At 38.7% G+C, this 26084-nt stretch overlaps 1 protein-coding gene across 1 annotated transcript in view; it reads right to left on the reverse strand.

The window, feature by feature from the left end:
• TAOK3 (TAO kinase 3) overlaps window positions 1–26084 on the reverse strand; it is a 110667-nt gene that overhangs the window by 32222 nt on the left and 52361 nt on the right. The window contains exons 10-13 of the mRNA XM_011964546.1: window positions 21914–22081; window positions 19582–19788; window positions 8988–9122; window positions 515–751 (exon numbers count right to left, since the gene is read on the reverse strand). Coding sequence (XP_011819936.1) covers window positions 515–751; window positions 8988–9122; window positions 19582–19788; window positions 21914–22081 — 747 coding nt within the window. The remainder of the gene's footprint in view (window positions 1–514; window positions 752–8987; window positions 9123–19581; window positions 19789–21913; window positions 22082–26084) is intronic.

A 26084-nucleotide genomic window follows, 5' to 3' on the forward strand; every position in this document is an offset into this window, starting at 1 on the left:
TTTTTTTGAGACAGAATCTTGCTCTGTTGCCCAGGCTGGAGTGCAATGGCACAATATTGGCTCACTGTAACCTCTGCCTTCAAGATTCAAGTGATTGTCCTGCCTCAGCCTCTTGAGTAGCTGGAATTACAGGCATGCGCCACCAAGCCCAGCTAATTTTAGTATTTTTAGTAGAGATGGGGTTTCACCATGTTGGCCAGGCTGGTCTCGAAGTTCTGACCTCAGATAATCTGCCCACCTCAGCCTCCCAAAGTGCTGGGATTACAGGCGTGAGCCACCACGCCTGGCCGCAGAATATATTTGAATGGACAAGAATGTAACATACATTTTCAGTTGCTATTTGAACTCTGAACAACAATTTTACATAGCCCCATAAAATCTAGAAACCCAATTCTGCCACCCCCCAAACAACAATTTTCCTCCATCCCCAACCCCTGCCTCCTGCTAACATCCTGCCACTGATCCCAAAGGTTGGGCTTGGTTGTGGCATGAAGGCGTGTGTGCACATACTGACCTCCTTTTCTATGATAGCCACTTGCTTCTTGGCCAGCTTCTCCAGCTCGATGGACGAGTTGTTGGCATGCGTCTCCACCTCCTTCTGCAGCTTGAGGCGGTGCTCGTCCATCTCAGCCTTCAGCTTGTTCTCCAGGGCGATCAGCTGCTTCTGGTGCTGGCGCCGCATCCGCTTATAACCTGACATCTGTTCCCGCAACTCGTTCTCCTGCTCATGCTCATGGATCTGTCGTGTAACCTGAATTGGGTTAGGAAACAGAACTCAGGTAACCAGGTTCATGGGAGACAAGCTTTCAGGCAAAGTAGAAGGGCCCTGTGGCATAATTTTATCCATCACCTTCACCATCAATTTACCTACTGTTTAGTGAATGCTCACCTGTAGGGGGCACCGTGCTAGATAGATACTCTATGTATTTTATCCCTAGTCCTCAAAACCATCTCATTCACTCATTCACTTCATTCATGAGGTAGGTGATAACATCTCAGTTTTATAGTTGAAGAAATTCAGTCTTGAAAGAAACTATTTATTCAGGCCGGGCACGGTGGCTCATGCCTGTAATCCCAGTACTTTGGGAGGCTGAGGCGGGCAGATCACTTGAGGTCAGGAGTTGGAGACCAGCCTGGCCAACATGGTAATACCCCGTCTCTACTAAAAATACAAAAATTAGCCAGGCATGGTGGTGGGCACCTGTAATCCTAGTTACTAAGGAGGTTGAGGCAGGAGAATTGCTGGAACCCGAGAGGCAGGGCAGAGGCTGCAGTGAGCTAAGATCACTCCACTGCACTCCAGCCTGGGTGACAGAGACTCCGTCTCAAAATAAAATAAAATAAAATAAAAATAAAAAAAAGAGAAAAAAAAGAAATTATTTATTCAGTCAAAATATGTTTACATATTTTTGATATACCATCACACATATTATATGTTCACAGTAACATAGCTAATAAGGACTGGATTGGGAATCAGGCCCATCTCTATAATTCCAGAGCCATGTTATTTCTACTATACCAAGATTTCTCACCAACACTACCAACAATAAGCCAGCTAATTATCTGTTGTGGGGGCCATCCTGTGCATTGCAGGATGTTTAGCAGCATCCCTGGCCTCTACCCACTAGATGCCAGTAGCACCACCCACGACATGACAATGGAAAGTATCTCCAGATATTGACAAATGTTCCGTTAGGAACAAAATTCCCCTAGTTGAGAACTACTACACTGATTTGTTTTGTGTGTGTGTGTGTGTGTGTGTGTGTGTGTGTGTGTGTCTATACATATATATATTTATTTTGTTAAGGGTCATGTCTCTAGCAGTCACGGACCTTTTAAACTAGTCTGAACAAGATTTATTTCCTATTCCTAATATGAAGAGGTGAGTATGAGATCAAGATCTCTCTTAAATCATGTCTCCCCCAGCCCCTTCTCTACAAAAAAAAGTTACCAAATTACAATACATTCACTTGCTCTCCTAAAGGATAAACGATAAAGCATTGCTACGATTTTTGGAAGGCTACTGTTCTTAGTAACTTTTCCTTAACTCATTTTCAAGTAAATATCCAACAAATTAAAGCTTGTAAATATGTACATTTCAGCACCTCTTGCTCCTTTCTATTAAATCCTTTGTGATTTTCCAGCCCTTCCTTCCATTTATCTTCTCTTTTTATTTTCCTGATCACTTCCTCCTAATTTTTCCTATTTTAGAAAAAAAATCTTAATTCCAGGATTTTAACTTTAGTCTTGTTCTTCACTAAGTGATTTGGTCACTCCTATCTACTGCAAGGCCCATCTCCCCAGCCTAACACCCAAACAAGTTTTACAGGACATTTTCATACTGCTATTAATTGTCTGTACTATTTTCAGTTTATGGGTTAAAATACATTTTATACAAAGAAGAGTTTGTTTCTCTGCTCTTTTTAGAAGGTGGCCCTGCATACTAAATTGAGTCCTTACTATCAAGAGAGTGCTGTTCTGTTACAAGATAGTATTATCAAAGTGCACCATTAAACATTAGCCAAACTTTGAAACCTTTCCAGCTGAAACTAACACTGGGTTTCATATTCATTTCTCTTTTCTGAAGGATAATACTCTTTAAAGTATTAAGAATAAGAGCAGAGGATATTTTAAGACCAAAAAAGGATAGCATTACCCAAAAGGCACCTAACCCTCTAAAGAAAATAAATGATTTATTTTGTTATCAGAAAATGTGTTTTTTAATGGACATAGGTCAAGATAAAAGGAGGAAAAGACGTAGTTTGACATATATGTATCAATTTTACTTCTTCATGCTTACATGTTTCTGAAGTACAACTTTAAGGAAGAAACAACTCTAATCAATAGAAAGGATACTATTTAGTCCTTTCTGAATTCAACTGTTTTTCAGAAAAATATGGCAGTAAAGTATCAGGGCTAGGGTAATGCATTTTAGATATGTTTTAGCTAGATACTTTTTCTTATTTTAGCATTCCTTCTTTAATCAGATTCCGAAAGCGGAGGCATGGCACACTCTAAGCTATCATGACACATTTAAAACTTGCCATAAGCATTGGCTTACAGCCAATAAAATATTCTCAGGATGGTCATTTCCCTAAACCAGGAGGCCTAAAGAAAAAAGGGAAATGAGTTGTGTCAAGAAAATTTTCTATTTTAATTGGTGTGTGGGTCTCTGTAAAGAGGGTGGCTTTCTACTTGTCCCAGATCACACCTGGTACAAGGATGGGGCAAAGAAAATTTACAGAGCTCAATCTGCTATCACTGTACATCACTGAATTCCAGGAGAGACATTTTGCTTTTGAATGCTTCCCATAATGTGGATAATTACCTTCTTAAACTCCTAATATCACCTTTCATTTGTCACAACTAAACTTTCTAAGTTTCAAATGGTCTTTTTGGGTATAGAGAGACATACTAACTTTATAATTCCATGCTCAAGCTGGATAGATGAATTTAAATAAAAGTATAACCAGATATTTCAGTTGTAAAGTCTAACATGAAATATACAAAAAATATGATATTTAGAGTTATGTGTGTCCGTGTCTTAAGTGTACACTATGAGTTTTAAGAATACACTTTTTGGTCAATAAAATAAAAAATAAGAGCCTATAACTTTTTCATGCATATGGTTTAAAAAGTGCTTTCACATATAATTTACCTCTTTAATTTTTAGAAGGCCTTGGATTCCTAGGGTTCTTGAATTGCCTGAGGAAATTCTTATCACCAAGGCAGAAAAAGAGTGACTATTTTCTGTTACAAAGTAATAGAGGGAATGAACACTCAAAAAAGTCAAAGCTAGAGAGAGTGGTAAGTCTAAATTACAAATCGAGTAAGTCTGAAATGGGAGAAAGTTATAAAGATGTAGTGACTGTAGTTTTTACAATGGCAGTCTCGAAAATGTGGTCAACTAAAAGTGGGCAGTACCACCCTGCCGTACCCAATGGATTGCGTGGAGAAAAACCTCATCTATCTCTTACTATATAACTGACCTTGGGCAAATTACTTAACCTCTTCAAGTCTCTCAGTTTCTTAACGTGTAAAGAGAGAGGAACTACTACTATCTTCCTCAGGGTCAGAGGACTTTCTCATGTGAAAGTGCCTAGCAGGGTGTCTGACTCCTAGGAAATACTCAGCGTATGCTGGTTTCCTTCCTTCTGATGCCAGGCTCTGCGAAGCACGTCCCTTTGCCCTCCACTTAGTATTTCTGGTGATGGAGACATAGATCAGAAGAAGTGAATCCAGAAGAAAGGGCACATTTAAGGAAAAAAACAAATAAATAAAAACAACTGTATCTGTATCCAGGTTGTGGATTATAAGATTATGTATAATTTCTGAATCTGAATTATTACTCATTTCATGTATCTAGAATATGTAAAATAAACAAATAATAAATAACGTACCATGAAAAGGAAGATCAAAACTTGTTTTCTAAAGGTTCCTACAGCTGTTCAATGCTATTTTATTTAATGCCAGCAAAATTCAGCCCTAAAACAAACCACTTCATCCGAAGTGCAGAGTGTCCCTCCGGTGTACAAAACACCGCACTTCCGGAACACAAATAATAAGCAACTTCCTGAACACAAAACAAGAGCATGGTGGCTGATAGCGTTACCCTCTGAAGAGATCAAAGCCAACTTACAAGATTAATAATATGTAAGAATCAAAATGATACATATGATAAAAGTGGCCACCTCAGCACTTAGAATAAATGAAATTTATAGCAAGTTCTTAAAAAGAATATAGTGAGTCACATTTTGGCATTAGAAACTTAACATTCTATTCTTTAGAATACCTAAGGAAAAACTGTTTTTAAGTTTCTGCCAAAAGTAATGACTGGTAACAGGCAATTCTGCATTTAGAAAAGAATATGTTACATGAAGAATTCTGAAATGCAAACTTATAAATCCAAATTCTCATCTGATAGCAGGGCTGGAGGTAACCTCATTCATTCATTCATTCATTTATTCAACACACATTTATTGAGAGACTTTGACCATATGGGTTGGGCATGTAGATTGGACAGCATAAGTGAGAAATGGTATCAGCAATGACCTTAGTGAGTTAAGAAGTCAAGAATAAGTGAAGAGATATGCAATATTTTGATCAGCATCCTCTGGTATACTGTCCAGGAAGGGAACACATTTTCAAGCATTTAGAAATAGGACTGGGCTCCTGAGAGCTGAAACAGTAGCACTTACTGCTGAGGCTCTCATATTTTTATTCTCATGTACCAAATTCATTCAGGTATCCAATTTCACAATTAGCTGAATTATTAGGGTGCATTTTAAAAACTCCAAATAAAGATTCTCTTTTTATGAGTTTTTCTATTGAATCTGACAAAGCGAAGTAAAAGAATCTATATTTGCATTAATAGAACAATAATACTTTTCTCCTACATGCCTCCTTGGGAATTCCCCTCTCATGCCCTTCTCCCTGACATGTGTTCTAACATAAATTCGCCTGTGTAATGCTGTCACAGGTGAATGTGTTAGAACACACATTAGGAAGAGGGGCAGTGAGAATTCCTTCACAAGTCAAAAACTGAACTCTCATAGGTACAGTGCTCTTTATATGAATATCTCTACCATGGAAACAGCCAAGAGCTCCGGACATTACAAAGTTTTCAGAAGAAATGACATCAGATGTAGCAACAGCTGAAAACACCCTCATGAATCACTAATATAATTAAAATATGAGGCTCTCCATAAAAACTCAAAGAAGGCACATCTCAAGGGCCCAAGAAATCAGATTAGTGATTCTGCAGAACTATATAAACAACTCCTTTTTCCAGATAACACATGAGCCCAATATGAACTTCCTTACAGAAGAAGGAAAAGAAAGGTTAAAATAAAGATGCCATGAAATACCCTTCCTTTTCCTAATTCTTCAAAATAAGGGCAATAATCTCTGCCCTTAGAAAATTATAATAAAAATTATACAATTGTAATAAAAAGTTACAATGCTAAAGTTTTCTCAGGATTTCATCTGGTATCAAAGTTTATAGTCCTTCCTTATCCTTTGTTACAAATGCAACTATGCAGCAGTGCATAATACAAAAATCTCAGTTATAAGGTGCCAAAACGATACAGGCATGTAGCATTACAGGCCCAAAGCCCATGGGCTTCTTCATACACTTGTCAGTAACTTCATTCGAAAGTACAATGTTGAAAGTAATACTAAGGGGGGAGAGCACAAAGCCAGGCCTCTTTTAGGCTTATGTTGAAGAGGTAGGCTCATAAACAAATTTTAGGAAAACTGATATCTTTGTCAGTTTGCAAGTCAATTTAAAATATGCATTTCATCATTTATTTATCTAGTTATTGAAAAACTAATTTCTAATTTCCTTTTTCCTTCCTGTTGACCTTTGGACCTCTTTGTGACTTGTTAGCGCCTCTACTACAAGATGTTAAAGAAAGAGTAAAACCAAAATAAATGAATAAATAAATATAGTATTGCCACCAACTATGAGAAGGCAAGGTTTCAACAATGACTTGATTTTTTATTATACTGGACTTTCACTTTCCCATGATCTGGCTCTTACTTTTATGTCATTTTAGTCATTTTCATTTGAGCTGGGATCCATAAGACACAACAGAATTCATAATATATTTTTTAAAATTAAATATTTTATGATATTCCAGTGTCCTGATTTATATACTACTATTGGCATTAGGTTTTAAAATAATATAGTGGGTAGAATTGTAGTACTTGGTAATATACATTAAAAAATCCATACCAATAGTTAGATTGTTCAAAATGGGACATGGAACCACAAAACACCATACCTTTTCCCTTCCATTTTTTTCCCTCCCTAAAAGCCACTAGTTACAAATACCACTGAACTCTGGTAAACTTCCGTCAATCCCAACCATGACTCCCAAAGCACTACGTTTAGAGAGGGCGCACCACAAAAAACAACTCATTTTGTGGCTAAAGCAACAGCATATCAGCTACTCTGTTTTTAACTTAATAATAGGGGCAGGGGCCTTTTAGCAAATCAAAACTTCATTAGAGAGACTGGTTGCAGCTGTTCTCTGGATGGGCACTAGGAAGCCTGTAGGATTCAGAGGGTTCCTGAGGACACTGCCCGTAGCCCTGAGGTGGCCTAGTAGGGAAGCAGCTTTTATCATCCACAGAAAGGAAGACTGTGATGGCTGATATACACACAGAGTAGCCCTGGGTGAGTTCACAGATGCGAGCGTGAGATTATTCTGGCATGGCTGTAGTAATCTCTTGCTGGGAGGCAGGAGAGGGTCATGAATATATGATGTGGGAATGAGGGTGTGGCAAGAGAGAAAAGAGAACCTGTCCCAGAGGGGGAAAGCCACTTGGTGTAATGTCTGCTTCACATGCAAAACCGCTGATGGTGTTCGGATGCTCAGAGCTTGTTATCATTTCTCCACTCATTTCAACATGAACGGGTCTGGATAAAGGTACAAGTCTCACAAGAGTCGGTGGTAAGTAGTCATAGTTCTCTAAAGCACCATATTTCTTCTTTTGTCAGATATCATGGTACGAAAATAATGATTATTTGGTAATCTCATGATGCTCTATCCAGACTCAAAAGCATATTTTTAGGTGCTTAACAATCATTAGCAAATACATAGTGGACATTTTAAGATCTCCATTACATAGTGTAGCACTCCTTTAAAATGAAAAATTGCTCATCAAAGAGATCATAAGAAACTTCTATATAAAGGAACTTAAAAGTGGGCTTATTTATAAGCAGTTTAAATTAAATTGCTTGCTTTTAGACAGCAGCAGGCATAGCAATATGTAGGTGCTTTAACTTCCATTTTTCCTTGTATTTGGGTTTTTAAAGGTTATAATCCATTGTAAATTTCAAGTATAATCGAAGCCTTTAAAAGACTTGAGAAATAAAAGTAGAAATCAGGTTTGAAAAATAGGACAAGAAAAATGATCATTTCTGGGTCGGCCTCGGATGATGTCATCATAGGTTCTAAATGTAATAGCCTAGCAGTGTACACTAACTCTTCCTGCCCATGTGACCTCTAACATCCATTTGGGCAAAACAACTAATATTTCAATAATTTTTTGGTTGAGAAGTGAGATTCAGAAGCAAAAGATTAAAGAGAGTTTAGAGTGCCAAGGATGAAACGATGTGAGTGTGTGTGTGAGTGTGTGAGCGCGCACGCGCACGCGTGGGGGGCCGAGGGGAGGAGGCATGAAAACTAACTCTTCCAGCACACACCCCTTTTGCTACTACAAGGGCATCCAGCAATCACATTTGCAATAGTAAAAATGCTGAAGAATCCTACAGTCTCTTTTCTTCCACAATCAGCCTTATCCTCTCCTACAAAGCCCTTCTTGCTTTATTGGTGCCAGGAAATTCTTCAGGGGTTAAATGGGGAAGTGCAGCCACTACCATTGTTGCAATAAATAAATGAATGAACCAGAACAAACCAGCAATCCATTCCTGAGAAACAAGTATCTTATTTTATACAATTATATACATTAGCCGGTAACCATATATTTTTAAAAATTATATTTTATCTTTTGATGTGTGTGTATACATTATAGACACACATGCATCTATACAAAAAGAAGCACAGTGCCCTGCATACATATACATCAATACCCTAAAAAAATTTTAGCATTATTTATTTCAATGAAAAGACAAATAGCTTTTAAAAAACTGGACAGGCTAGCAACTTCATCTCAAAGGCCTTATATTTTGCACATACAGCATATACAAACACACACACAGACACACACGCACACAGACACACACACACACAAAGGTTTTTTTTTTTTTCCATGCCATAGACAATGCTAAAATATCTGAAATCAGGTTGCTATGCCAACAGATTTTTTTCCTAAAATGAATAAAATTATTAGGAGACAGAAAACATTCTTGACTCCTTTCCTCCCATCCATGAAGCCGAGAGAGGCTCAGGGAGGGCGAGAGGCTGCCAGATGGGGAGGAGGGGAAGGAAGGGAAGGTGGGTAGAGGGGTGTTTGCTTACCAAAGATGCTGATTTGATCGTGGCAAAGCGCTCTCTGTTCCGGTAGTGGAGGGCCTGGCTCTGAACTGACTGGGTAGGCCGCGGCTCAGGCCTGGGATCGCCGTGGCCCGCCTCATCCCTTATGAATACATGATCCTGCAGAAATGGATAAAAACAAGGAGAAAGTCCAGCTGTGCTCTTTCCTCGCCGGCTGCCTCTCTCTCACCCCTCTTTCTGCACAAGCACTGCTGTTTGAAATGCATAGTTTAGCTCTCTGCTAGTCCCCGCAGCTCCCACGGTACAAAATGAATAAGCAACACATTGCAGCCTTCAGTTAGGAATGTCAGCTGATCGCTAGTGGGATGCCTTCTGAATCCCTGGCAGGCTTTTTCTTTACCTCCAGAATTACATATATGCAAAAGAAAAAAAGAATAGAAAAAATAATGCAATGTACAGACTCCTTAGAACAGTTTGCTTAAAACGCTGTAACCAGATAATTCCTTTAAAAATGTCATGTCCATGTCTAGCAAGGAGGATGCTGGTGGCTTTTAACATAAAAGCGAGCCTCCGCCTCATTCCCTTGAAAGATCTGCTTTCTCAATTTAATTTTATTTGAGATCTGTTCGGTAGGATCATCGTTCTGCCTAGAACCAATGTAGGCTTGTGCTGAACTGCCTCTCTATCTTGTGCTGGGAAGATTCGGCAGTCACTGAGGGATCCTGCTTTCCAGTCATGATCGTACACAGTTCTAGCACCTTCTCTCTACAGCTTCTGAAAGGATTTTTTTTTAGATTTAAAGCGACAGGCATACAATTTTAACCAAATGCTACTTTCACAAATTCTTCTTCAACTCAGCATTGGTATGGTCACCAGACTGAGTAAAGCTGGAATTTAATGTCCTTGACTGATTTAATCAAGCCCGTGCTTCTTGATAGGCAAAGATAATTAATCTTGTTCTAACGCCCAGTGAAAAAATAGCATTCCCTGGAAGGATAATAATGGATGTTTCTTAAATGCAACTGAAATGACTTTTAAAGGGGAAAATGCCATCAAAGGACGATGTTCCTCTCTATAAAGATGAAGTGGTCAGTCTTAAGTGGCTATAACCCTTCAGAAAAAAGGACACTATAGTAATTTGTACCTCAAAAACATGTACAACCATGGGGGATTTTAAAATAGTACATGTTCAGGGTGGAAAAGGAGAAATTAATTCCTTATTTCCCTAGGGTTTTAGGAGAAACCATTTGTGAGAAGTCAGTATTGCGTTTTATCCATGACCACTTGAAATTTTTTATAATGGCTCTTTTCTTCATCAAAAATTAAAGAGGTTTAGAAAATACAACATTTTATTATAGTCTAAAATTTTGGGAGAAATTAAATTTTACATCCAGATTTTTATGTAAAAGCCAAGACCCAAGATTAAATTGGGCTGATTTTCTTTTTCCTTTTATACATTTAAAATGCTTTGATGTATTGGGAAGGTATCTACCATTACACCTATCTGGAGAATTTTTTAAAATTTATGTATTATAGCTCAAATAATGAAGGGATCTTTAATAAACTTGCCATTGAGGGCATATATGTCAAATTCAAGTATACTCTACAGCCACACTGTCCAACAAGACAGTGACCAGCCACATATGACTATTTTAACTAAAAATTCAATTCAATTAAAATTAATTAAAACAAAATTAAGTGCAAAATTCAGTTCCTAAGTCGTACTAGCTATGTTTCAAGCACTTAGCAGCCATAGTTAGTGGTGCCATATTGGTGGCTTATAAAACTTACAAGTTTTTAAAACTTAAAAGAAAATATTTGAAGGGTCAGTTAAAATTATTCTACATGATTTCTCGTGAAATTTGAACTCTTATTTTACAGGGAAGAGCAAGAACGTGTGTAATTGGGATTCATGCACTAGGTTTAAGGTTCTGAAGAGGAAGGCACTGGGACCTGCTACCATTTACATTACTGCATATTTGCTAATAAATTTATGTCCAAAATTTAACTTAATATTATAGTGCCAGAAAAGCAAGCAGCTCTTAAATGCCAGTAATCGGAAGAGATATGCTAGGTAGAGGCCTGTGATTTTATATGAGGTCTTAACAAGTCATAGTTTTGGTGAATATGCTAACTTACCAAGTTTTGGTGAATTGGTTAACTTATCAAGTACATTGATTGAGAGGGAGACCTCAAATATGTGGGCAACAACTCAGTTTCACATTGTAATAACTTGATTTATAAGGATAACCAACGACACTAGAATCCACATTCTCCACATGACAGACCAGAACAAAATTTATTCATGTACAAATATGTGCAATTTTATTATTTTATCTCTGATAAAAATTAACTCCTTAGAAACATGGTTTAGGGCTCTGCTTCTCCAATTAAAAGCCACAGTATATTTTCTAAGTTTACTAAACTTGAGGAAGTTGAAGTACACTGGAAAAATTAAAACTTGAAATGACATTGATTTTAGTTGACACATATAAAATTAAATAACTCAAATATATTTTTAAAATAATGCTATTTTTGTAGTCCAAAGAATAGTTTCAAAATTTTAACTCACTTTAAATATAATAACGCTAATAGTATAATTCTTTGCTTCTCCTAAATTGTTTTCCTTTTATAAAATCATTCTTAGTTTTCCAGATCATTTTCATAACAGAGATCACCATCAGTAAAAGTCTTCAAATATTATACAAGAGACCACAAAATGGAACAAAATTTTAGTCTAACAGTGGATAGTCATTTCAAGTGCATTAGGAAATGAATTTTAAAATATTCAATTCCACTGCATAAAACAGGTTCAAAACTCCAAAGACAGCTTATGAAGCTATTTAAAAATGCGAGAATGTAACTTGAGAAGTAAGCTCAAAGAAATTAAAGTATCAACTTTACTGGAAGTATTTTCTGTTGGTTATACTGCTCCTTTAAGTAACAGTGTCTTTGTAAAAGACCACTATACCTGGCTTCCGGAGTTTCTGAACTGCACACATCTTAAGATTTAACAATGGAAAGGGTTAATTTCTATTTTTATGCAGTTATGCACTAGATACAGATTATTTACAAATGATAAGGCTGAAATCTTCAAAGAATGATTTTAGATGATTAAGAAGAATAAATCCACTTTGCCAAGGCAAAATATATGGCATGGTTATAATTTATCTTTAAAACATAATCATCCAGGAACAAACAAAAATAATTCCTTGAAATACCAGTTTTAAGTAAACCTACGTTAACCTGGTAAATTTACCACGTTGTTGTCGTTTTTGTTTTTGTTTTTGAGACAGTATCACTCTGTTGCCCAGGCTGGAGTGTAGTGGCACTATCTTGGCTCACTGCTACCTCTCCACCTCCTGGGTTCAGGCGATTCTCGTGCTCAGCCTCCTGAGTAGCTGGGATTACAGGCACGTACCACCATACCCAGTTAATGTTTTTGTATTTTAGTAGGGATGGGGTTTCACATGTTGCCCAGGCTGGTCTCAAACTCTTGAACTCAGGCAATCTGCCTGCCTTGGCCTTTCAAAGTGCTCAGATTACAGGCACGAGCTACTGTGCCCAGCCCACAACACTGTTTCATCATAAAAAATAAATGTCTTCAGATTAAAAAGGAAGCTGTCATAATGTTTGTTCAAAATCTTTGGTAAAAGAATTGAATTTCTGTATAAGAATGAAATATGTGAAGCATGAGGCACAAACTTTACTATTATCTATCTAGACAAGGGGCTTTTCTTTTATTTGGAAATCCTTCCTTTCGGTGTCTGACCTTCACTTCACTTCTGAAATGAAGGTTCCTGGTGTAGGCATTTGCCTAGAGTTTCTTTTTCTAAATATATTTTCTTCCCTAATAGAGCTGGTGTCTCACTATGTTGCCCAGGCTAGTCTTGAACTCCTGGGCTCAAGTGATCTGCTCGCCCTGGCCTCCCAAAGTGCTGGAATTACAGGCATGAGCCATAGCGCCCAGCCACTTGCCTATAGTTTCTAAATGAACTTGACTTTAACCTAGGAAGTCACTCCTCTGGACTCAGTTGTGCTTTGGGTTTACCTTTATCACAGTACTCATCACATTTACTTGTCTGCCTCTGCATAAGGCTGTGGGCTTTTTGAAGGCAGAGTAAATGTCGTTTGAAAAATCTCAGTCTCCCTAGCACCTGGCATAGTGCTTGATACTTAGTAGGCATTCAGTAAATGTTTGCTGAATAAATAAACACAAGAATATAGGTCTGAGGAGATTTTGAGAAAATGACATTTTCTTTTGGATTATTTAACAGAATTCAAATTTGTATTTCATAAAAACCTGCCACTCTGTACTCTAAGAAAGTCGTAAAATAGTGACACACACATAAGCACACCTTTACACAGCGGGGTGTGTGGGGATGTATCTAAAAATGGCTTTTATCCGGTGATGAGAAACCTTTTTATAGACTCCCACACTTTTTACGCTGTGGAGAAGGGATCAGCAGACCCACCACTCACCTTTGTTTTGTTCATTTCAAAATTATTAAATAATTGCCGAAGCAGGTGTAGCTATCAAAAGCTGGGGCTGGAGGAAGGGGAGGAGAAGATGAAAAAGCGTATTTTAACTTGGAAGGATAGTTGGAGAGAAAAGATGACTAGCAAAAGGCTGAGGAGAAAGAAAGAGAAGTAACAGCTCTGTTTAAGAAACATTACCTTCATCTGTTAATTTACTTCTACTTTGCCAAACGTGAGTTGAAGAGTCAAAGAACCCGCCCCTCTATTCAGCAAAAATAATAGGAAAGGCCACTGAAGCAAGTGAAAATAAACCAGAACATCCTATTCCCTCAAGGACATTTCTTTCTTTTTTTGATCCCACAAAGATGGTGAAAGCCATTCTTCTTTTAAAAGAACTAACATTGGCAATAGGAAGGGTCAAATAAAGCTTTAGGAGTCAGGGTAGAATGGCCTTTTCCCCCCCACAACCAGACGGAGTCTTGCTCTGTTGCCCAGGCTGAAGTGCACTGGCATCATCTTGGCTCACCGCAACCTCTGTCCTCTCCGGGTTTAAGCAGTTCTCCTGCCTTAGACTCCGGAGTAGCTGAGATTACAGGTGCGCGCCACCACGCCTAGCTAATTTTTGTATTTTTAGCAGAGACAGGTTTTCACTATATTGGCCAGGCTCGTCTTGAACTCCTGAACTCTTGATCTACCTGCCTTGGCCTCCCAAAGTGCTGAGATTAAAGGTGTGAGCCACCGTGCCTGGCCAGTAGAATGACTTTTTAAAACAATAGTTTTTGGAACACTTATATTTTATAGAATGAAGTGTTGCCCCATTAAAAAAAAAAAAAAAAGAAAAGAAAAGAAAAAAATGTTCTCTATGTTCTCTAAATAATCCCTAGAAAGGGACCCTTATGACTGGAGTTCAATAAGCATACCTAAAATAACACTGATTCAAGAACAATGCTTTTAATATATTAAAGTCTTATGATCTATACTAATAGAAGGCAGCAACAGGCAAAGGGAATTAATTTTATACTTTAGTAAAATAAAAATACACCTTTTGATTAACAAATTTAAAAGACAGACTTTGTTGCTTAGGATAATATTAAAATATTATTTGCTATGGCTCTACACACAATGATTTTAAGGAGTAGGATGGAGGCTCAGAAGCAGGTTAGATGACAACAAGGAAACAATCTGGATTAAAAATTCGTACCAGAGTCACTTGTGAATAATCAAGAATTGAGATGTGGAGTTGTGTCCTAGGCCAACTTTTTCAATTTAGTTCACAGAACATTTATTGAGCATTTGCTATGTAACAGACACTGTGCTACATGGTAGGTGAAAAAAAAGGTTCCTGAAGAACTACTAGTCTAGAGATGTGGCGATGTTCTTGTTATTGAAAAAAGTAGTATGGCAACACTAGCCAGGGGGAAAAATAAGTACCTGAAGTTTACTTTGTCAGAATATGCTTTTAGCCTTATCAAATCATTCTTGCTCAAAAAGAAGTTTGGATTGGGCTGGGCGCGGTGGCGCACGCCTGTAATCCCAGCACTTTGAGAGGCAGAGGCGGATCACGAGGTCAGGAGATAGAGACCATCCTGGCCAACATGGTAAAACCCCGTCTCTACTAAAAATACAAAAAAGTAGCCGGGAAATTAGCCGGGCGTGGTGGCGGGTGCCTATAGTCCCAGCTACTCAGGAAGCTGAGGCAGGAGAATGATGTGAACCCAGGAGGCGGAGCTTGCAGTGAGCCGAGATCACGCCACTGCACTCCAGCCTGGGCAACAGAGCAACAGAGCAAGGCTCCGTTTCAAAAAAAAAAAAAAAAAAAAAAAAAAGATTGGATTAGAATCCCCTCAGGGCCCGGGAAAGACCAGAGCAGAGGCAAGGACTGGAGAGTAAAGTAACCTGGCATTCTGATGTCAAAGGAAAATTTTCATTGTCCCACTTTACATTTTGGGGGCTTGATCTGTGGTAGAACCGTCCTGCTAAAATCAGGGCATCTTTATTCTGGATGCAGGGCAGTTAACTGCAAGTCATGCTCTCACTAGCTACTCATGGATTTCATTTTATTTATTATTTTAAGGTTCTTCTTTGAAAAAGCAAATTTACTTCCTATTTAAAATGGTAATCTGTTTCAGATCTGTTTTGACTATTTGATTAGTCAAATTAATTTGACTAATTCAAGATATGTCTGCTTGTGAGTCGAGATTGTGCCACTGCACTCCAGCCTGGGCAACAGAGTGAGACTCTGTCTCAAAAAATTAAAAAAAGAAAAGAAAAGATATGTCTGCTTGATTATAACAATCAAGGGACAAAAGATTCCTTCTCCCATATTCATATATATTGGCATTCATTAAGCACATTCTTATTGTGTTGGGTATTCATTTAACTTTCATTTAACTTTTTCAAACTGTAAAGATAGTAAGATTATTTAACCCTTTTGATCCATTATGTTCAATGAACCGGTAGAGTATGATATTTAATATTTAGTAATTAATTTATTCCCTGCCTTTTTTTTGGTTTTGTTGGTCTATTCATTCATTCCACAGTTATTTACTGAGTGTCTATGCTGTGCCAGGCACTATTCTACGTATTGGGTTTGTTACTTGTCCAAAGTAAAATAAAACTAACAGAGGCAGATATAACTATAAATTAATTTCCTCATTCCTAAGTTTAATACACAAAATTTTCTATTGAGAATTAAAAATCCTATTTATGTTCCCAAGTGAAAAAGTGTTAGGAATTTGAGTAAACTCCCCATTATAAACTTTATGAATAATTTTTATTTCTATTGTTTTTAAAGATAACATTTTAAAGCTCAGGTATAAGAACTCAATAGAGTTCATGAAAAGATACCATATTTAACATTAAGTTTTCATAAATATTCTATTTTTTGAGCTCTCTTACATTTTAAAGGTAACTCATCCAAAGTTTTATTTGCAAATGTGTTTTGATTTTCTTCCATCATATTTCCTCTACATATTTCATAATAAAATAGAAAGATATAACTTAAATTCTTTCTGACCTATGTATTTTTTGTGGATCAAATACAATTATCTTCTACTTCAGAATATAAATTTTATCTGTTCTTCTTAAGTCATCACATCAGGGAGAGAGAAGTATTGAAACACTCATACTATCACAAGGTAGGTCTATGGCAGCATGCCAAAAATAAAATTAAAATCCCATGAGTTCCAGACCAGGGTTTTCTTTCTTGTTGATTATACCAGTGGTGTCTTTCTTCTAATTCTGGTTGCCTATCTGAGAAATTCTGGAGCAAAAAGATCCAACTGAATTCCTCTTTTTTGCTCCCTATACTCATAGAGCCCCAGGGGTAATAGAAAGGAAAGTGCCAGACCTGTCAGCACTCATGATCACTTCCTCCGAAAAGACAGCCCAGCAAAACCTTCTTTTTCACTCTTCAAATACATGATCACTTGCCCATGTTGAAAGGACACCAGCTGGTAATGCGATCTCTTGGTAGATTTCTGCATCTGTCTGCTATCTTTGCTTTCCTCAAATTGTTTCCATGCATTCCCGATAATCTGCGTCCTTTGCTGTCTCTCTGGTCCTGATGCACTGTCCACATAGCACACCGGCCATAGCTTCTATGGCCTTCCCCTTTTCCTTGAACATATCAAGTTCTCTCTGTCTCAGTGCTCTTGTGCTTGTTGCTTTCTCACTCATTCCCATCTCTTGCACCAGCTGGCTAGCTTCTATTTGTTTTTGAAATTTCTGCTTAAATGTCACCTCATCAGGTAGGCTTTCCTTACTGTCTGCTGGAGTAAGTCCTCCTCTTACCTGAAGCAAGTATCCTTTCTTTTCTTTTCTTTTTTTTTTTTTTGAGACGGAGTCTCGCTCTGTTGCCCAGGCTGGAGTGCAATGGAACGATCTCAGCTCACTGCAACCTCCGCCTCCTGGGTTCAAGCAATTCTCCTGCTTCAGCCTCTCAAGTAGCTGGGATTACAGGCACATGCCACCATACTCGGCTATTTTTTGTATTTTTAGTAGAGACAGGGTTTTGCCATGTTGGCCAAGCTGGTCTTGAACTCCTGACCTCAAGTGATCCACCCTCCTAGGCCTACCAAAGGGCTGGAGTTACAGGCAGGAGCCACCATGCCCGGCTACAAGTTTCAGAATTACATATTCTGAATGTATATGTTATGTGTGTGTTTACTTGCTTAATCTCCCCTGCAGAAAATAAGCTCCATGCAGGCACAATGTCTGTTTCATTTCCTCTGGATCTGCAGGGTCTACCATATTTCCTGGCACATAGTAGAGGTTCCCTCCCTTTATTTGTTGAACAAATGAATAAGTTAATTGGTTCCAGAAAATCAACATGTGTCTTCCATTATTCATGACTGGGCATCAATATATTTTTTCCTACCTTTCCTTTTTTACTTTTTCTCCTAAGAAAAAACTACAGCTAGGCGCGATGGCTCACGCCTGTAATCCCAGCACTTTGGGAGGCTGAGGCGGGTGGATCACGAGGTCAGGAGTTCGAGACCAGCCTGACCAACACGGTGAAACCCCGTCTTTACTAAAAATACAAAAATTAGCCGGGACTGGTGGCACGTGCCTATAATCCCAGCTACTCGGGAGGCTGAGGCAGGAGAATCACTTGAATGTGGGAGGCGGAGGTTGCAGTGAGCCGAGATCATGCCATTGCACTCCAGCCTGGGCAACAGAGCAAGACTCCATCTCAAAAAAAAAAAAAAAAGTACAGCCAACAGAAGTGAAAACAATTCTTAAACATGCTGTCTCACTGTAGTTAGAATGTGATCACTGGCACTCATTAAAACAAGTGCATACATTCCTTACATATACTTAATAGAAAAGATTATAAGGGATTCTCTTCTATAATTCCATATTATGGACTGTTTATCTAAGGTCTCTCAAAATATCTTTGAAGAATTCCTACAAAAAATTATATTTTTCATAAAGTATTTCAACTTATGAATCCTCATAGCCTTGTATGAAATGAGAATTTTTAATTGGAAAAGAACACACACAAAAAAAACAGAATAATTCACTCACAAGTCAGAATTTAAGGTTGGGTATGGTGGTGAATGCCTGTAACCCCAGGCATGGGAAGCCAAGGTGGAAGAACTGCTTGCGGCCAGGAGTTCGAGACCAGCCTGGGCAACATAGTGAGACCCCCCATCTCTACAAAAAATTTAAAAAATTAGCCAAGTGTGGTGGCACACACCAGTAGTCCTAATTAGTTGAGAGGCTGAGTGGGGAGGATGGCTTGAGCCAGGAGTTTGCGGTTACAATGCACTATGAGCATGCCACTGCACTCCAGCCTGGGTGACAGAACAAGACCCTCTCATGATGCTTTTATCATTGTGCATCATGATAAAAAATAAAAATTATTTAAGCTGGTAGAGAGCTAGCCTTAGAAGAACTATAAACAATCAATCCAAGAAATGGTAGAAAATAGTAGAAACTGACTCTAAAACAAATAGTATGTTGGGAATAAAGATTAAGAAACACACTTTTTTGTTTTTGAGATGGAATTTCGCTTGTCACCCAGGCTGGAGTGCACTGGCATGATCTTGGCTCACTGCAAACTCCGCCTCTTGGGTTCAAGTGATTCTCCTGCCTCAGCCACCCAAGTAGCTGGGATTACAGGCGTGTGCCACCATGCCTGGCTAAGTTTTTGTATTTTTAGTAGAGACGGGGTTTTGCCATGTTGGCCAGGCTGGTCTCGAACTCCTAATCACAGGTGATCAGCCTGCTTCGGTCTCCCAAAGGGCTGGGATAACAGGCATGAGCCATCGCGCCCAGCTAAGAAACATACTTTTGAAAGAGCATACTTCTAAAAGGGCACAACCAACAGGTTACGCTCAGGAAGACTTAAGGTCTACAGTATTAAGATTACTGGTTTAGAGAAGGACTTACCAAATTCTTCAACTTATATATTGATGATGATGGACATCAGAGTAATGAGAGAGGGAGACGAAGAAATAGGCACAGATGTAGGCTGTGTACTCCTTTGTTAGTTTTTGACTATAAGAAAACTGTCACATGCCGGTGTAGTCCCATACTGCAGTTGCAAAAAGGTAACTGAAACATCTGGAAGCTAAGTGACTTGAACTGGATTCATGACAAAGCCCACCTCTGTGGAGGGTATCATGAAACGTACCTTCTTGTGCATGACAGAGGAGCTGGAATTGATTGTGCTTTCATCATCATGCATCATGACAAGTTCAGAACTGCTCTCATCCATGACCTCCTGCATGCTATTCACACTGCTGCTCTGGCTGCCTGTGCTCACGGACATGCTTGGAATGGAATGGTTGCTGTCCAGGCTGTCCATTTCCCTGTTCAGGCTGGTTCCATGTTCACTGTCCTATAAAAATGGGGCATTGAGATGAGAAGAGACTGAAGATAAAGAGTCAATCCATTGACTAAAGTATCAAGCACACTCAATTTTGTAGTGTCAAGTTGCTTTTCTGCCAAATCTGCAAAGATGAACTTTTTATGTACTGGCTCCACTACTCCTCCACCATTTTCAGACATCTCAAATTCGCTTCTTATACCTTCCCCAGGGGCCATTCTGGACATCTGGTCATAAGGCTCCAAATGCTGCCATCCCAGGGCTTTCCCCTGTCACAGACACTATCATATTATCGTGTTGCTACTCAGTAAGCAAAATCAAGCCAGGTTTGTAAGGGACTTTCTGGAACATCAAGGAGCTAGAGGAAGACTGCCGGCCACTACACAGGTGAGTTCTAGGATATCTGCAAAGACAGCAGTGGTGACTTGAAAAAGTAGAGTGGAAAGAGTTTTCAGATATTTGACAAGCAATATGCGTCCTCTGCGAGTCATTATTGAGTAACTTCATATCTAAGCAGGGATATTAATTCTACTTTCCTGGACAGGTAATTAGTCTGCCTCCCTCAAGCAATTCTATCATGCTTATCTCTGTAATCTTATTAAATATATCTGTTAAATAATACTGGTATTCATCACTACTGGCCCAAAGACTACTATTTGAAAAGTGGTAAAATAATCAGAACATATAATTTATCCATCACAGTGGGATATCTTTTGATATAAGATTGAATAATATAATTAAATCCATTTAGCTACAAATAAACCTTGTTCTCAAAGAACCATACTGTACACATATAACTTTAATAAACTGTTACTTAGCCATGGCAATATAAAAAATTACTGGGTAATATAAAATGGAAGATAATACATTATATTTTTAATAGGTTTATTTTCCCAATTAAAGGGGATCATTTCTAAATACGCAATCAAGAAATTTTATAGTTCAATGCAACTTTCTGAGCTTCATTTTTAGAATTATTGATAAAATACTTTTATGTTTATTTTATTTTCTATTAAAAAGCTAAAATACATTCATTCTTCATTCTTGTCTTCCTTTGTATTTCAACTTAGAGGAAGAAGAGTCCTTTCTCTTATTCAAGGCTAATTCCTCCACTAATACTCTTGTTCTTATTCTATGTTCTGAAATCCTGCCTCTTTAACTACATCCCTTTCTTCTATCTTCTGACTCTGCCCTGGCTCCATCTCTACTGCATTTAAAGACGAAGAAGCCTGTCTTATATTTATGGACCTCTCTACATGCTGCCCACTCTTACTTTTCCTTTTTAACCCAATTTCGGAATCTTAACGTAATTACTTTTTTTGCTGTCTCCGCCTTATCAAATCCCATGAATTATACAACCCCAGTAATCTACTCTTCATTCTACCTAGTCCTGTAAAACTGCTTTTACTAAGGTCATTAAGGATTCTCTAATTGAAAACTTCTATCTGTATACCGGCAAGAGTATGTAATGCCAGGACCTTAAACTCAAAAGGCACGAAACTGAAATCATCCTAAACCTACTCTTTCTCCCTGGTTCATTTTCTCTGTTCTTGGTATTGACATACTTCTAGCTACTCAGGCTCAAATGCTCAGAGTCACCTTAAACTTCTCCTCATCTGTCACTGTCAATGGGAAGCCATGGATTATCAAATCTACCTCTACGATGCTTCTCAAAAGTGTTCCTTTTTCCCCATTCGCATTGACACTGCCCTTATTACCTCTTGCATGGACTATTAGCCAGGATGTTGCCCATTCAAATCCATGTTACACTCTGTTGCCAGAATAATCTTCCTAAAGCACAACACCTTTCTGAGTCTAGAATACCCTATGCCCATTTGTCAGAAACCACCCACATTATGTCCTCCAGGAAACCTTCACTAATCCCACCAGCAGACTTATTTTCTCCCCATGATGGACCCCTGGGGAGAAAATAAGGGGGAACACCTCTGTAGCACTTTTCATATTTTGCCTTATATAAGTGTTATTTTATGAACGTCTCTTGTACAACCCTTCATGTCTCTTAAGGCAGACAGCATCAATTAATTTTTATCCTCAAAAGTTTTTCAGAGTGCCCAGTCTAGAACTTTTTCACATAGGGGGCATTCTAAAAGTACCTGCTAAAATAAATTAAACCTACTTCCTCATCCTCCTGTGACTCATTCAAGGGTCCATTTCGTGTCTCTTGGAAAAGTATTTTTTTCATTTTTCGGTACTGTAGGTTATCTAGCTCACGAACAGCATCTTTTGTCCTCTGTATGAGGTCAATGAGGACACGTATTGGCCGGTCTCGTCGAACAAAGTCATGCTGATTGAGGGAGGAGAAAAAAATAAATTGATAATGAAGAAACATCCTTAGGTGCAAGGTACAGATATCAAAGAAATAGAGAATCATAAAATAGTTCTATGGATATTACAGAAATAACAAAATATGATTTTCATGTCATGTGTCCTTTCATATTTTGTAAATCTCATAAAGAGATAGCTATGCTTTTTTTTCTTCTTCTTCCTTAAGCCCCGTTTTGTGGATATGAGAATTCTTTTTAAAAATTGTACATATTGCCAGGCACGGTGGCTCATGCTTGTGATCCCTCCGCTTTGGGAGGCCGAGGCGGGTGGATCATGAGGTCAGGAGTTCAAGACCGGCCTGGCCAAGATAGTGAAACCCTGTCTCTACTAAAAATATAAAAAATTAGCCAGGTGTGGTGGCACGTGTCTGTAGTCCCAGCTACTCTGGAGGCTGAGGCAGAGAATTGCTTAAACCTGGAGGGGTGGAGCTTGCAGTGAGCCCAGATTGCGCCACTGCACTCCAGCCTGGGTGACAGAGCAAGACTTGGTCTCAAAAAAAAAAAAAAATTGTATATATTTAAAGTATATGGCAAGATATTCTGATACACATACAAATAGTGAAATGATTTCTACAGTTAAGCAAATTAACATATCTGTGATCTCATACAGTTACTTTTTGGTGGCGAAAGTACCGAAAATCTTTAGTCTTAGCAAATTTCCCAGATATAATACAGTATTATCAACTATAGTCCTCATGCTGTACACTGGATCTCTACACTTATTTATCCCACATAACTAAAACTTTGTACCGTTTGACTTTTATCTTTCCATTCCCCATCCCTTTCAACCACCTTTAATTTTGTGTTTTATTCTTTTGTTTAGTTTCCTCAAATAAGTGAGATTGTACACTATTTTTTTGTGTGTCTGGTTGATCTCACTTAGAATAATGTCTTCTGGGTTCACATGTATTGCTGCAAATGGCAGGACCACTTTCTAAGACTATATATAAAATAAATATTATAAATAAATAAATATATAAAAAATAAAATATTATTCAGTCATATATATGATTGAGTCTTAAATATTTATATCACATGCACCATAATTTCTTCTATCCTTTCATCCACTGATGAACACATAGGCTGTTTCCTTATTTTGGATATAGTGATAAATGCTGTGATGAACATGGGGGCACAGATATTTTTATGAGGTGCTGACTTCATTTTCTTCAGGTATATAACCAGCAGCGGGATTACTGGAAAGAATAACATTCTGATTTTTGGGTTTCGGAGGAACCTCCATACTGTTTTCCATAATGGCAACCCCAATCTACATTCCCACCAACAGCATATAAGGATTCCCTTTTCTCTACACCCTTGCCACTTGTTATCGCTTATCTTTTTTGATAATAGCCTGTCTAACAGGTATGAGGTGACAGCTCATTGTGGTTTTCATTTCCATGTCCCTAATGATTAGTGAATGTTGAGTATTTTTTCATATGAGAATTCTTGAGGTTCACTTTATCATATAAGTAATAAAAAAATCACCAGAACTTTAAGAAGTAGCAGGTAGGCTTGTAACTTTTAAATCTGAAACTATATAATAAGCCAAAGCAATGCAGAGTATAGTCTATTCTTTTTTTTCTTTTGAGATGGAGTCTCACTCTGTCGCCCAGGCTAGAGTGCAGTGGTGCGATCTTGGCTCACTGCAACCTCCACCTCCTGGGTTCAAACAATTCTCCTGACTTAGCCTCCCGAGTAGCTGGGATTACAGGCATGTGCCACCACGCCTGGCTAATTTTTGTATTTTTAGTAGAGACAAGGTTTCACTATTTTGCCCAGGCTGGTCTTAAACTCCTGAGCTCAAGTGATCCACCTGTTTCAGCCTCCCAAAGTGATGGGATTACAGGCGTGAGCCACCGCACCGCACCTTGGTCTATTCTTATTATAATTTGCCTCAATCCTCACCCCCATATGCATTATCCCTTGAAAAACAGACTTGTGAATATTTTATTTTCTATTTCTGTGGTCATATAGCGTATGCTTGAAAATATGCCAGCTGTTCAATTTATCCAGAGGTCAAAATTCTGGCAACTTCATTTCCCCAATAAGAAAAAGGGTCTCTGAGGAGTGAAAACAACTGCTCTAAAGTACATAAATTATTCTTGATATAAACGTCCCTCACTTTCAATATTATTAATGATTGTTACATAATCTGGTTTCCTAGTTTCTCAGCCCATAGCAGGTTAGACAGAGAATAATAGTGGAGAAGTAGGCCTGGCGCGGTGGCTCACGCCTATAATCTAGCACTTTGGGAGGCTGAGGCAGGTGGATTACTGGAGATCAGGAGTTCAAGACCAGCCTGGCCAACATGGTGAAACCCCGTCTCTACTAAAAATACAAAATTAGCTGGGTGTGGTGGTGCGCATCTGTAATCCCAGCTACTCGGGAGGCTGAGGCAGCAGAATTGCTTGAACCTGGGAGGCAGAAGTTGCAGTGAGCTGAGATCATGCCGTTGCACTCCAGCCTGGGCAAAAACAGTAAAACTCCACCTCAAAAAAAAAAAAAAAAAAAAAAAAGAGTGGAGGAGTAAAGGATTGAGAACTGAGAAAGGTAGGGTTACCACCTGTTGTAAAAAGAAGCATCTTTTGTAAGTTCTCTGACTGCTGGAGAGTAGAGAAAGAGAGAAAAATTTTATGACTAACAGACCTATCAACCAAACAAACAAATAATAATAAAACAGGTTTGTGGGCTATTTTGCAAAAGGGCAAATGCCCCTTATATAGCCCCTTTTATGCCTCAAGAGTTCATGAAACACTGTCTCTGAGCCCTCAAGAAGTGACATTAGACTGGGTGTGGCAGCTCACATCTGTAATCCCAGCACTTTGGGAGGCCGAGGCAGGCTGATCACTTGAGGTCAGGAGTTCGAGACTAGCCTGGCCAACATGGTGAAACCCCATCTCCACTACAAATACAAAAAATTAGTTGGGCATTGTGATGCACGCCTGTAATCCCAGCAACTCGGGAGGCTGACGCAGGAGAATCGCTTGAATCTGGGAGGCAGAGGTTGCAGTGAGCCGAGATTGCGCCAAAACACTGTAGCCTGGGCGACAGAGTGAAAAAAAAAAAAAAAGGGTGAAAGGAGGAAACTTTGTTTTTTAAAGCAAAAAGTTCAGTTATGTGGAAAATTTACTTCTGTAAAATTATAATTTGAAGACATTGGGAAAATGAGATACAATGTAGTGGGCCTTAGCTGATGAAATGAATTTAATTTCTTTATAATTTAAACAGATAAAAAATAATAGGGCCCTTGTGAGAAAACAATCTATATGTCTTGTGGTTCTACATTCTGACTCTGTTAGAGGAATTGCAGTTTTTGCTGTTGCTTTTATAAAATACCTCTTCCTAGGCAGAGTCCTTTTTGAATAAAAACACCATTCCCAGCAGCAAGTATAGCCTGCACATTTCAAGGATGAGAAAGAAAGGAAGAAAGTATGATCATTTTCCTCCTCCAGTGCTTACAATTATAAAGAGGGAATCGGGTTTTAGTAAACTTAAAGCTATGACTTAACGTCACAGAATTTTCTAATGGGAATGCCTCTTAGAAAATTTTCTGTTTCAAGGCTGGGCATGGTGGCTCATGCCTGTGATCTCAGCACTTTGGGAGGCCAAGGCAGGCAGATCACCTGAGGCTAAGAGTTCAAGAGCTGCCTGGCCAACATGGCGAAACCCCATCTCTACTAAAAACACCAAAATTAGGGACTGGGCATGGTGGCTCACAATTGTAATTCCAGCACTTGGGGAAGCTGAGGCAGGGGGATCACATGAGGTCAGGAGTCCAAGACCAGCCTGGCCAACATGGTGAAACTCCATCTCTACTAAAAATACAAAAATTAGCAGGGTGTGTTGGCACGTGCCTGTAGTCCCAGCTACTCAGGAGGCTGAGGCAGGAGAATTGCTTGAACTTGGGAGGCGGAGGCTGAAGTGAGCTGAGATCATGCCACTGCACTCCAGCCTAGGTGA

This window comes from Mandrillus leucophaeus, unplaced genomic scaffold (genome assembly GCF_000951045.1).
Source record: "Mandrillus leucophaeus isolate KB7577 unplaced genomic scaffold, Mleu.le_1.0 Scaffold7, whole genome shotgun sequence".
NCBI classification, from domain to species: domain Eukaryota; kingdom Metazoa; phylum Chordata; class Mammalia; order Primates; family Cercopithecidae; genus Mandrillus; species Mandrillus leucophaeus.